Below are 13,329 nucleotides of genomic sequence, written 5' to 3' on the forward strand. Positions count from 1 at the left end.
GTGTCTGGGGCCCAGGCCCTCACTATCAAAGGAAGAATGTGTGCACCCAGAACTGGTTTGGCCCAGGCTCAGTGCCCCCTGAACACAAATACTTCAAAGGCATTTAGGGGTATAAATGTAAGAGCTGAAACCCCTTAACTCAAGACTGAAATCCAGACTGCAAAAGGATTGAAACTACTTTGTGATCAAGAGGACTGAAGAGAAGGGTTGCCCTTGATGTGTGCGCTGGGGCTGGCCTGCACTTTGTTGATTTGACTAAGGAGAGGACAAGGGACTTTGCTGTGCGCTGCGTCTCCCTGCTAGAGAGGACTTTTCTGTGTGCTGTGTCCTGAAGTAACTTGTCTCCAAGGGTCAGAGGAGAGCTGGTTCCCTGTTGTGGAAACTCAGGAACATCAAAGTTTCCAACCGTGTCTCAGTGACGCTTGGTGTGTGCTTTTACACGCCTGAGACTGCCGTGTGGTCTGAGGTGGTGTTTACGAGGTGCTCCGTGACCGCATTACCCCCGCAGCGTAAAACATCGTCCACGCTGCTGCAAGAGGAATCTGCCCAAGATCACCAACGAAGGAGTGCCGTAACCCGTCCTGCTACAGCAACAGAGCTGCAACGTTGTCAGGCCGCTCAGCAGGACGTCCGATGAGCGGAGAGAGAGAGAGAGGCAGCACACCCCCAGGTAAGGCCTGGACTCCGGTCTGGAGCCGTAAGCATGTGTGGCCTGGTTAGGAGTGCAGGAGGAGTACAGGAGTGCTCCAATCTTTCTCCCCCTGCACCACATTAGACGCGCTGAGTTCCCGAGCGGCCTGTACCTGCCCAGCAGTACCGGGCCGCCTCTTTAAGCTTACAAACGTTGTCTCTGCTTTTGGTACCTAGAGGTGCCTGAGGTGACAGCGCAGATTGGCTTGTAGCAATATTCTTGCATTACGAACTGCCTGATTCTTGCACTACAAATTGCCTTATTCTTGCATTACGAACTGCCTGATTCTTGCATCACGAATCACATTAATCCTTGCATTACGAACTGCCTAATTCTTGCATTACGAACTGCAATATTCTTGCATTACGAACTGCATTATTCTTGCATTATGAACTGCTTTATTCTTGCGTTACGAACTGCATTAGTACTTGCATTAAGGACTGTTTTGTTACTACATTACGAACTTCATTATGAACTGCATAGCATTGCATTAGGACTGCATTAGATCATCGTGAATTGCTCATTAATACCGCAAGAACCTACAAGTGATTGCTGGCCTAATAACTGGCAAAGTGAAATTCATGAATACGCATATGTTGGATTTCCATAGTTTAGGTCTCAACGTATTCTTTTTGATAAAGAACCTGCTATTTTTATAAAACCAGTGTGGTGTCCATTTGTGGTGTTATCATTGTGTTACTGAGAGTGTGGTTGCAAATACTTTACACATTGCTTTGGAGATAAGCCTGGCTGCTCGTGCCAAGCTACCGGGGGGAGACCAGGGGTTCTCTGAGAGTGTGTCCCTCCTTTCCCTGACTAGAAGCAAGGGTCCCTATTTGGACTTAGGTATCTACCCAAGCCATCTAGAGACTCCCAGTTCTAACAGTGAGCCCATAGACCTCACTTCAGTCACCAGTCACACAAGTAAAAAAGGCCCTGTTCACTCCGACTGATCACTACACGGTGCTTGCGCTGCTTAACTTCAGGCAAAGGCGATTACCTTTTATCACTATAAGGGTAACGCTGTGTGCATCCTTTCCAGTACAACAAGACCGCAATCTGTGCAATAGGGATGTGTCATGGCGCACACGCATAATCCGTGCTTGCCTATGACAGCAAAAATCAGCATTAAGGACCTAGACATCAGTACAGTTTATGCACTCAGGCCATGAGTACACATTTAGTACCATGCAGAGGACTTTTCTACCCCAAACATCATGTACCATGGTTGTGGGTGGTCAGAAAGTGAGCCTTCAGTATCCCTATATAAGTCACCTCAGTAGAGAGTAAATGGACACCTAAAACATATCCTGTTCAAGCATGTTTTCCTACAGACAAGATAGAATTAGGATGCAGCAGAGATGGAACAGAGGATGGGAGTGGTGGGTGTAGGCATAATACAAAAAGGGAGAGTAGCTAGAGACATGACCATACCCTGATGACCCACCTCTGGGTCCATCACTTCCCTTGGGAACCATGACACATGAGAGACTACTGAAAATACTTGTTTTCTACAATGGCGTTTATAAAAAATGGCCCAGAAACATTTTGAAAAACCCTACATAAATAATACGGTGAAGTGAACAGTTTGGACTCAAAGATGGTATTCTTTGATAAAATAAAAGCAATGAGAGTAGAGGCGGTGTGAATGGGAAGATGGATGAAACTCTTGGGACCAACATAACCCTGTGAACATTTTATAGGCACTCAAAATTAAGCCTGGGCGTGGTTCGCGTAGCTGCACTCCGCGAACTACGCATAGCTCCGCGAGCATGCGTAGTAGCTTCCTTGACCCGTTCGCGAGACATTTTTCGTCTTCGGGTGCGCCGTGGAACTCTGGAACCTGCTCGACACCACATCTCCAGACGTCGCCTTCCTCACGGAAACATGGATGAACGCCTCCTCAGCGCCCGACATCGCCGTTGCCATCCCGGACGGATACAAGATCACCCGGAGAGACCACGTCAACGAGACAGGAGGAGGCATCGCCATCGTCCACAAGAACACCATCCGCATCACGACCAACTTAGACGACACCCTCACAGCCGCTTAACATCTTCACTTCCAGATACACACCGACCCCAAGACCACACTCAGAGGCACCCTCATCTACAGAACCCCAGGACCTCGCACACAATTCAGCGAAGACATCGCAGACTTCATCAGCCCGCACGCCCTCGCCTCCGCTGACTACATCCTCCTAGGGGACCTCAACTTCCACCTGGAGAACAACAACGACAACACCACCACCACCCTGCTGGGCAACCTCGCCAACCTCGGACTCATGCAACTGGTGAACACCCCCACCCACTACACCTGACACACGCTTGACCCAGTCTTCTCCTCCAGCAAGTACATCTCCTTCAGCCACTCCACCGGACTCCACTGGACAGACCACAGCTGCGTCCACTTCAGCTTCAGAAAGACCACGACTCACCACCACCCGCAACAGGTTCCCCGCAAGAACTGGAACAAGATCACCACCGACCAGCTCACCACTTCACTGAGCCAGAACCCTCCCGCCAGCTCAATGGACCCCAACCAAGCAGCCAACAAGTGGATCACCAATTGCGCTCGCCCAACCAGCCTCGACCACTCGCAGTCCGGCTTCCGCGCCAACCACAGCACCGAGACCGCCCTCATCGCAGCCACTGACGACATCCGAGCCCTGCTCGACAACTGGGAAACAGCGGCCCTCATCCTCCTGGACCTCTCCGCAGCATTCGATACGGTCTGCCACCGCACTCTAGTGCAGCGCCTCAGCAACATCGAAATCCAAGAGAAGGCACTGGAGTGGATCATCTCGTTCCTCACCGGAAGAACCCAGAGAGTCCGCCTCCCCCCGTACAGATACAAAGGCCACCAAAGCCATATGCGGCGTACCACAAGGATCATCACTCAGCCCCACCCTCTTCAACGTCTACATGAGCCCCCTTGCAGCCATCGTACGCCAACACAACCTCAACATCATCTCCTACGCCGACGACACCCAGCTGATCCTCTCCCTCACCAACGACCCAGGAACCGCCAGAACCAACCTACACGAAGGGATGAAAGACGTAGTCGAGTGGATGAGGAACAGCCGCCTGAAACTGAACTCAGACAAGACGGAAGTCCTCATCCTTGGATCATCACCCTCCGCCTGGGACGACTCCTGGTGGCCCCCTGCCCTGGGCAGCGCACCCAAACCAACGGACCACGCACGCAACCTGGGCTTCATCGTGGACTCCTTCCTCTCGATGACCAGACAAGTCAACGCCGTCTCATCATCATGCTTCAACATCCTACGCATGCTCCGAAAGATCTTCCGATGGCTCGCCACCGAAACCAGGAAGACGGTCACACAGGCACTCGTCACAAGCCGACTGGACTACGGAAACACCCTCTATACCGAAACCACAGCCAAACTCCAGAAAAGACTCTAACACATCCAGAACGCCTCCGCACGACTCATCTTGGACATCCCCCGACACAGCCACATCTCCGGACACCTGGGAGACCTTCACTGGCTCCCCATCAGCAAGAGAATCACGTTCCAACTCCTCACCCACGCACACAAGGCCCTCCACGACCTGGGCCCCAGGTACCTCAACAACCGCCTGACCTTCTACACTCCCACCCGCCAGCTACGATCAACCAGCCACGCCCTCGCTGCCGTGCCACGCATCCGAAGATCCACCATGGTAGGAAGATCCTTCTCCTACCTGGCAGCCAAGACTTGGAACTCCCTCCCCCTCCACCTCCGCCTGACCCAAGACCATCTCTGCTTCAGGAAGCAACTCAAGACATGGCTGTTCGAGCAGTAGCGGACCACCCTCCCCCAAGAGCCTTGAGACCCTCTGGGTGAGTAGCGCGCTATACAAATATCCTGATTGATTGATTGATTGATTGCCTGCATGCTCGGGATGTGTAGCGCGCAAAGTTACCCATGAGGTTTGTCCCGCCCGCTCGCGTCCCCTTATTTCCGGTCACTACTAACGTGTTCGCGAGTTATTCTGTGCCAGATTGCAGTTTCTGCATGTTCGGCAACTCGATCTTACCAACAAGCATCCTCGCGCACGCGAAAATGCTATTGAGCGCGTGAGAACTACGCTACGCAGCAGTTTGCGGAGTATTCGACAACTTCGCGTTCTCCGCGGAGCGCGGAGTTGCCGAAACACTGCAAACTCCGCGAACGGATCGTAGTTCTTTGCCCAGGGTTACTCAAAATATCACATTGATCTTCCAATGGTCCAAAAACCAGTCCCGTCCTCCTCTGCAAATCAACATAGGAGGAGGAGTCTGGGAGCACTTTTAAATGCCTTAGCTCAGTTGGACCGAGTTCAGACCCAAAGCATGGTTAACGACTCCCTAAGTGATGAACGGAAAGTGGTGACGTCATTGGGCTAGACACCAATGAAAAAGAGGATTCATTTTGCAGAGCAGATGGAGCTGATTGGTGGGGAATCAAGTCAAGTTTGTAATGTGAGTTTGTGAGATAGATACCAAAGTGAATCTGAATGGTTTGCCTCAAGGGATCTAGGTCCAAAATAAAAGGAGGTGCCTTTGAAGCACAACAGTCATTTGTGTCTATTCTTCTAACATTGGAATTTAATTATGAACTTCAGCTATTTGTGTGACCTCTTTTATGATCCTAATTGTATGAGTGCAAAGTGGATTCCCAAACAATTGAAAGATGGGATTTCATCATGTGTACACTGTCCACAACGGTTGGATTTCTGAGTCCCTTTCCAATGGAAGGACAGGTGTTCCCCCGCACTGATAATGACAGTGAATCAAGGGTACGCTGTTACTATTTGCACATGAGCACTCTGCAAAAATAATCCTTAACAGGGTTTTCATGGTCCTACCTAAAAACCCAATGAGGTAAGTGGGTGGTGACAGGGCATGTACATGTATGGCAGGTCAACCTTCACACTGAGTTTCCATACTGACAGGATGTATGTGTATTACTAACTCCTTGAATTAGAACATACACTGTAGACAGTTCTGTTATACTTTAATGAGATGCACATCCATGGTGTGTGTCTGATGTACCCAAAGCCGTTGTGCTGAGGTACATACCACTGCTATGGGCTGCCTTATTAATATGGCCCATGAGTGGCATAGGTGCTTTCTGGAACAGATCATAGCACGAATTATTGATCATTGTGTGATCTGTTCCAATTTCAAGCAGAATGGACCAATTCGTATGCGAGAGATGTATTTTCTGTCTTCTGGAAAAGTGTGTTAAATTGGAAAAAGAACATGCTTGGCATGAATTTCGCAGCAATCAGCCCATTGAAAAATAGTTTGGAGTGAAAGAAATTTATTGGTGTGCAATTCTCTTCTTCAAACGTTATTATGCAAGGATATTTACAAGACTGCAAATAATATCATAAAAGGTGCTGGCTTTCTGGAGCACTCCCCTATGCAAGCAAGATGGTGCTTGTAGAATCTGATGTTTACCAAGATCATGATTCAATTGACCTGGAAAAATGGCAGCTCTCAGCCAGTGAAGACTGGAATATGTCTACTGCGCTTCCAGCCGTCACCAGATGCTTTAGTACAACCAAAATATATTCCAAAAGAACGCATTTCAGGAGCAAACCCGACTGTTGCAAGAAGGTCGGTGCTTTAAAAGAAGACGTTTTCAGCAAAGCATCATTCTATTATAATTTTCCAGGTGAGGCTCAAGGGAGATGAGCCACCTGATTAGGTGACATGGCAGCTCTCAGCCAGTGACGATAGACAACACAGCAGTCTCGCTGTCAAAACAGATGTGTTCAAGGTCTTAAAACATTTTACTTTTTTTGTATACATTTTTATTTGTCTGCTCCTTATTCCCAATGAGTATCAGAATATCTAGGAAAATATATTTTGCAGCCAAAATATTCAGACGGAAGTACACAGAACTAAAATTATGTAAAGGTATGTCCATAGAGGTAAGCAATAAGCATAGGTTTGCTATTCTTAACCTAACCCATCATCTATGTGCCTTGAAGATGTATATCATTAAGGTACATAAATGTGAATTTGAGTATGGTGAACCTATATATACATATATATATATATACTTACCTCCAAAATATTTGTATTCTCGATAATTATGCTCATACTTCGACCCCAAGCTATTATTTCTTTGATATACTGGTGGAATACCACAAAAAGCGAAATTGTAAACTCGCTATTTTGCTTTCCCCATTACATCCCAGTGGTAGCAGATCACCGCCTTAGACCATGGAGTAGCGCACCACCAAATGCTGCAGGAGAAAGCCATTTGCCTAACTAAATACCTAGGGGGCATATTTGCAATCCCCTATCGCCACAGGAACGGCACTCTTACCAGCGTTCCTATGGTGATAGGGGCTTCGACATATTCACAAGAAGGGTTAAGCCATTTACTGTGGTTAGCGCCACCTTGTAAATAAGGCACCCTTTCACTGTATACTTTACACGAAAGGGATGGGCAATGGGTGTTGCAGTGGGCGTTCCACACTTTCCCAAATTTACAACGGTTGCGTAAATATGGGGCAGCGCCAAAATTAAGACCAGGGAAAACCTGGTCTTAAACAGGCGAAACAAGGAGAAATGCTTTAATTCTCCTTGTTTTTGTTGTTTCAATGTGTGCTGCATTGCAGCACACATAGAAACACCAAAACGCCACATATGATTGTTTAAGTGCAGAATGGTGTCCCTTCCCGCACACAATCATTAAAAAAATTACGAATTGCAACTTCTATGTGTGCTACACAAGCACACACATAGGAGTTACAAATCGCCATTTATGATTGATTATTTGCAGGAAGGGACACCTTACTGCACATAAATGATCCTTCCCACAATGCAGGCACCCTTGCACTCGCCCTTGCATTATGGTGCAAGGGTGCCTGTGTTGGTGCTAGGCAGCTAAATTTAGCACCAGCCCAGGGAGAAACGCAAGGCTGCACTGTATTGTTGTAAATATGGTGTAGTGTTTCTAAAGTGGCGGAGCGCGGCATTAGACTTCTTGGCTTAACGAGGTGCTCCTCCACTTTAGTTGTAAATATGCCCCCTAATCCTTGTTACTTGACCCCAAGTATTTTTAAATGTGGATACCCCAGTTGTGCTGTGTCTACAAAGGTTGCCTGAAAACCTTGATCTAAGGCCTCGCAATAACCCACTTGGAGCAAATTGATGTTGATCCTCCCTGTCCCTTCCAGTCAAAAGCTCCAGACGTTGCCCCCTCACCAGCTTCAACCACGTTTTCATGAATGGTTATCTATCTTCGATTTTAAGGTGGTTTTGGAGGCCATTCAAATTCCGTGGCACTGAAATCATCTGCGATACATGCAAGCCCTAAAAGACTGATACCCACAAAATAATTGTGTAAATAGGGCAAAGCACCGTAGCTTGCACATCATGTCAAAGGCTAACAGCAAGAGGGTACTTGTAGGGTGCACTAAAGATATATTTAATACACCATTTAATATACCTGAACATATTTTCATAGACTTTGCAATTTCACTTTTCACAATTGGCTTAGCGTACCTGTATAGTTTATTTTTGCAAAGAGAGGAATAAGGGGAGTAGGTACTCAGCTTTATTTAAAAATATAGACATGATCATAATATTTGGGGGCATGAAGAAATGTTTTTTCTTCTGCTTTCATAAGAATAGTTGCAAAATTACAACTTGTTTTAAATCACTTTTCTAAGGTTAACCAGCAGATAATTTAAAAACATTTGATACATTTTAAACTTGATGGAGCATATTTATTCTATCCATATTTTTTCTATCCACTATATGAGATACTATACCTTGTGAAGAGTTGAAGTCCCCATTCGGAGGAATAGAGGCTTCACAATAGAGTGCAACATGGTTTATATCTTGCAGTATATTTGTCTTATAGTTTTGCAAAAAGAGTAAGGCAAAAATTGTCCTCCTATAAAATTTTGCGAAGGCATATAATAAAGTATTCATCCCAGACAATTATAAAAGTATTTAAATGTTAGCATGTGCTATCGATGTGCTGGCGGCTCAATGATCCATGAGGACCTCTGTTTCACTCCTTTTCTGTAGCGTTTCTATAATCAGATCTTTAATGGAAATAATAAACAAACATCTGTAAATGTTTCAATGCCCATCTAAGCATTAAACAGCTACTTTTGAGTAAAATCAGAAATAAATGTCCAGGATAATTTAGCTTGCCAGCTGGGAAATAAAACCTTTCACAGGATTTCCTAATCCCAAATCCAGTGCCAACACTACCACAGCAGAATTCATTCCTATCAAAGACTACGTACCATCTGCGAGATCTTCAATTTTGTCTCCACTCATGTCATACAGCCATCTTGCTGGTGAACTCAATCCCATTTTAGTGGTGCAGTCATCTAAAAACTTAAGCACAGAAAACTGTCATCAATTTATAGAATAACTTCACATTTACGATTAAAGAAAATTTATAATATCAGGCATAGAATAACATATCAAAACGTACTATTGTTTTGACCAAAACATAATCTCTGACCCTTCGTTTTAGCAAATAACACACCTAAAACTTGTTTTTAAAATAAAACGTTTTTTAAGTGGCTGTTGTATCTTTTCAAAGTGAAGAACCTGTGAGTACAGAACAATACTTTAATATAATTGCAATATCCAGTAGGTGTGGGGGACATATGGATAGTTGCGATAACGTTAGTAACAATACCATGAACTCTAAAAAACACCTTGAGAGTAATTTCTTCGTCAAGTGAATATATCAATAAGTATTCAGATTACAGAGCCAGATATCTATATTTTCTGATCAGAATTTGCCACCAGCATTTTTGGTGAACCACTTTGGTATGGATAGGTTAGTTTGCGCAAAAAGGGTTTCAGTCTGACCTACCTCATTAATATTCATAAGGTAGGTCGCAAATTGCAACTAACTCGATTGAAGCCCATCACAGGGATAGTAATCTGCTAGGGTCAGCAGACCACCATGTCGGGAACTGCCTCTCAAAAAAGAACACATGCCTTTTAAATGCAGCCCATTTTCCTTAAAGGAAAGCCTCTAACAAAAAGTTTTCTTTTTTAAAGTTTGTTTAAGAATTGCCAGCAGCCCCCTGGTCTAAGGAGGCAACTTCCCTTTTGCAAATGCATTATCACCCCAACACAGGAATCTGTAATTTTTCAATGTTTTGCAATCAGAAATCGGTTGCATACCAGTGATACATTGCATACAAAACCAATACACAATTTGTAAGGGAAGCCTACAACAAGTCACTTCCAAATTGCGAATCGATATCCATTTGCAACCATATTAGGAGTCGATAAAAGTTTGCAGGCTTCTTAAAAAAAAAAAGCAACACTCAAACAGAGTGTTTGCAAGTGTTAATATGCTCAACCCTGCCAAATACCACGCCTCAGGTGTTAGACTAACGCATTTCAATGTGGTGGTCTGCATCACGGTCAATCATTTATAACACCTACTGAACCTGTCAAGCCTGAGCAATATAATTATCATTGAGCAAAGCAGCACGCGGTCCGTGCTGCTCTGGCAACCGCAGAGTGTCACTGACAGGGACTCTGACTGCTGCAGGCCTGAGGGCTTTCCTTCCGTGCTTTATTCGGCATTCATGTAACATGACGGCATTAGGGAGAGTGCAGCAATGTGTCCCAATGCTGAGAAAGGGATTATTACATAGGGCGGGCCACCCGTGGCATGACGCAAGCAGGTGGCGGTTATCAGATAGGTTCTTAAAGTTTGGCTGGATTGAAGCTCGCTGATGCTGCAGCCTCTCATTAAGGTGCCGCTCAAGTCCAGACCAGAGTTGAATCATGGCCACTGCAGTGCCAGAGAGAGGGCTAACTGGTTCCTGCAGCCTCTGCTCATGATGCTGTGTGAGTCTGTGCGAGTCCGCGTCAGTCCAAACCAGACGGCACTGCAGCTGTGGCTGCCAAAGTCGAGTCTGGTGCCTTCAGCCTCTCATGACATTGGCCTGTGGTACTGTAGGTCACTCTGCCAGAGTGCCACTATCTAGTTTCAAGTAATGTAAATCCTAATTATTATTTAATTTTAGAATTTCCTGATCATCCCACTGCTAAGAGCTCTTCTCTGCTCACTGCTTGGCTTTTTCTGTTGTTGGATGCACCTGACTAGACCCTGCCTCACAGTGTCTGGTGCCCCTGTGCCAACAGTTCGGGACTCAGTGAGTAGGGCTAGCAACTATGGTCCATACGGAATGACCCCAATCTCCTTGGCAGTGCACAGTGTGCTAGCCTGCCTAGACAGGGCGGACACTATTGACTGCCACCAGGGTGCTTTTAATTTTAATTCAAAATCCTGCCTGCCTGGCACCTAGGAAGTCATCGCTGCCGCCCAGGTTGGCCTGCCGGAATGAATCAAAAGAAAACAGCTACTCGAGTCTTGTCGACACCTGCTGCCCTCAAGATGTTTTTAATTTTGGAAAATCCTGCCAACTCGGGTCCCCTGTGTAGTGCAAGAGAAGCGTGCAGCAGCCAGGCAATTGCAGCCTGCAGAAGCGATATATATCTTCAGCACTCGTGGCAGCATTTGATGGCATAAAACGTTTAATTCTAAAGACCAGCACAATGCAATATTAGTATTTGACACTCTAAATGGCAAACAGGCTGTATCCCTCGTCAGTATACTAAAGACAGCTAAATGAAGAATGACTGAATTATATAGTAATGCTGATAGGGACAAGAAATTCCATGGTGAGGCCCTGCTTCTAATTGATGGAATAAGACAGGGAAAATATACTATGAGGCAAGTTGTTTCACATTGAAAATAAATGATAAGCACCAACACTGAGACAGTGAGCTGCAGCCATTTACAGACTACTGGAGCACAGCGGCAGGCTTTCCTGGTCTCCTGTCCAAGAACACAGGCTAAAGAAGCTCTCTGACTCAGCAAGGCACATGGAGGACTTCTGATAGCAAATGTGAGCCCAGCAAGAGAGCATTTACTGATCTGTGCAATGGGGGCATTGTCTATGAGAGTGTGGGAGCGGGGCTAAGATAATTTCAGAACTTCTAATTTCTCAAAAGGGTCTAGTTTCCAATATTTATGTATCTTCATGTGCTTCATTGTTTGGTTTTACTCATGAGAGAGTGTCACTGTAGGTGTCCCACATTTGGCAGTTAAATGTTTACAGAAACTATTGAAATATCACACATAAGCAATCTGAAAACTTGGCAGCTATGGGTATTATGGAACATGAGACTCATTTGCAGGCAGTATTGCCTCTCACAGCCTGTTAGGTTCTGTCAGGTCTAACAGTGCCCTCCCATTTTTTGGGTATTTGAAGCATTTTAAAGGTTTTCTTAGAGTTTCTCGTTGCTCAAATCGGTATAATTTCTGAATGTATATATTTTCCTCGTCTTCATTGCCTGATTTTGCTCAGGAGAAAGTGTCACTCATAGTTGTTGGATGATTCATAAACCTGACCCACTGTCTTTCAGTTCCATGATTGCCAAAATGATTGGCTTTCCTAAATGTACACATTTACAGTATTCAACCCCTTTGTTTTGCATAGTAAAGTAGAAGCCTTAAAAGTAGTATGCTGTCATGTCACGTCACCAGAGAAAAGTGTGGTAGGTTTCAACCAAATCATTTACCATGGGTGGGTTTATGTTCCCTGGTTGAATTGTATAATTTGGGTCCACATGTACAAAGGCCCGATTTGGAGAATCGTGTTGTTCATACATCAAAAAAAGCATTTTTGCGATCCCAAACTCCAAACTGCGATTCAGCAGAATCACAGTTGGTGTCTGCGAATCGGTATTAAAAAGGAGCATGTCTAGGGCATCTCGTCCAAATACCGATTCACAGTAAATATGAATTAATGTTTTGCGGTCAGATTATGGTCACGTTACATTATTTTTTTTACAGAATACTGAAATGTAATGGTAACCATTTCCAAATTGGAAGGGGTCCCATGGAACTCCTTCCCCTTTGAGAATGTTTTAAAAATATTTTTTTAAAGAACAGTCAGTGGTCACGGGGACCACTGCCTGCTCTTTAAAATGAAATTTATATTAAAAAAAATTGATGAAACCCAGCCCGTTTTTCTTCAAGGAAAAAGACTGTTTGAAGGAAAAAATATTGCTTCATGTAAAAGCAATTACAGACATGATGGTCTGCTGACATCAGCACGCCACCAACCCTGTGATGGCTAGAATTCCTACTGGGCCACAAACTGCAACCTACCTCATTATTATTCATGAGGTAGGTCGATTTGTTACCCACTTGGAATCACTATTTCAAAAATAAACAATTCATACATTAGGAACAGTGATTTCCTAATTGCAATTAGGGGAAACTCACAATTAGGAAATTTCTATTCCTTATGCTAGTAGGTCTGACCTATTTCCCACTGGTTAAGCTGCATAAAAGAGTTTTGAAAGCACCATGTTAAACTCTGCATTGCTCCATATCTCTTATGCTCTCGATAAAGAGTGTGCAATCCTGCTTGGGGGCTGGAGGGGGATTGCACTGGAAGAATGTTGTATTTAATTTAGTGTTTTACTCAATTCTCTGTTGGTGTTTGGTAAAATTAGCATAGAGACATTCTGCATAGGTTTTTAGGGTTTTCAGATTCATTCAAATATTTATGAAGATTATTTATCCTATATTCCTCTTTGTTAGTTTTTACATACTGGACAATCTTTTT

At 44.9% G+C, this 13,329-nt stretch overlaps 1 protein-coding gene across 1 annotated transcript in view; it reads right to left on the bottom strand.

The window, feature by feature from the left end:
• The window catches only part of DCDC1 (doublecortin domain containing 1), a 1,639,395-nt gene that overhangs the window by 1,363,270 nt on the left and 262,796 nt on the right, over window positions 1-13,329 (bottom strand). The window contains exon 7 of the mRNA XM_086955816.1: window positions 8,956-9,049. Within this exon, the coding sequence (XP_086811942.1) occupies window positions 8,956-9,049 (94 nt within the window). The remainder of the gene's footprint in view (window positions 1-8,955; window positions 9,050-13,329) is intronic.

Source organism: Lissotriton vulgaris, chromosome 2_1, assembly GCF_964263255.1.
Source record: "Lissotriton vulgaris chromosome 2_1, aLisVul1.2, whole genome shotgun sequence".
Classification (NCBI taxonomy): domain Eukaryota; kingdom Metazoa; phylum Chordata; class Amphibia; order Caudata; family Salamandridae; genus Lissotriton; species Lissotriton vulgaris.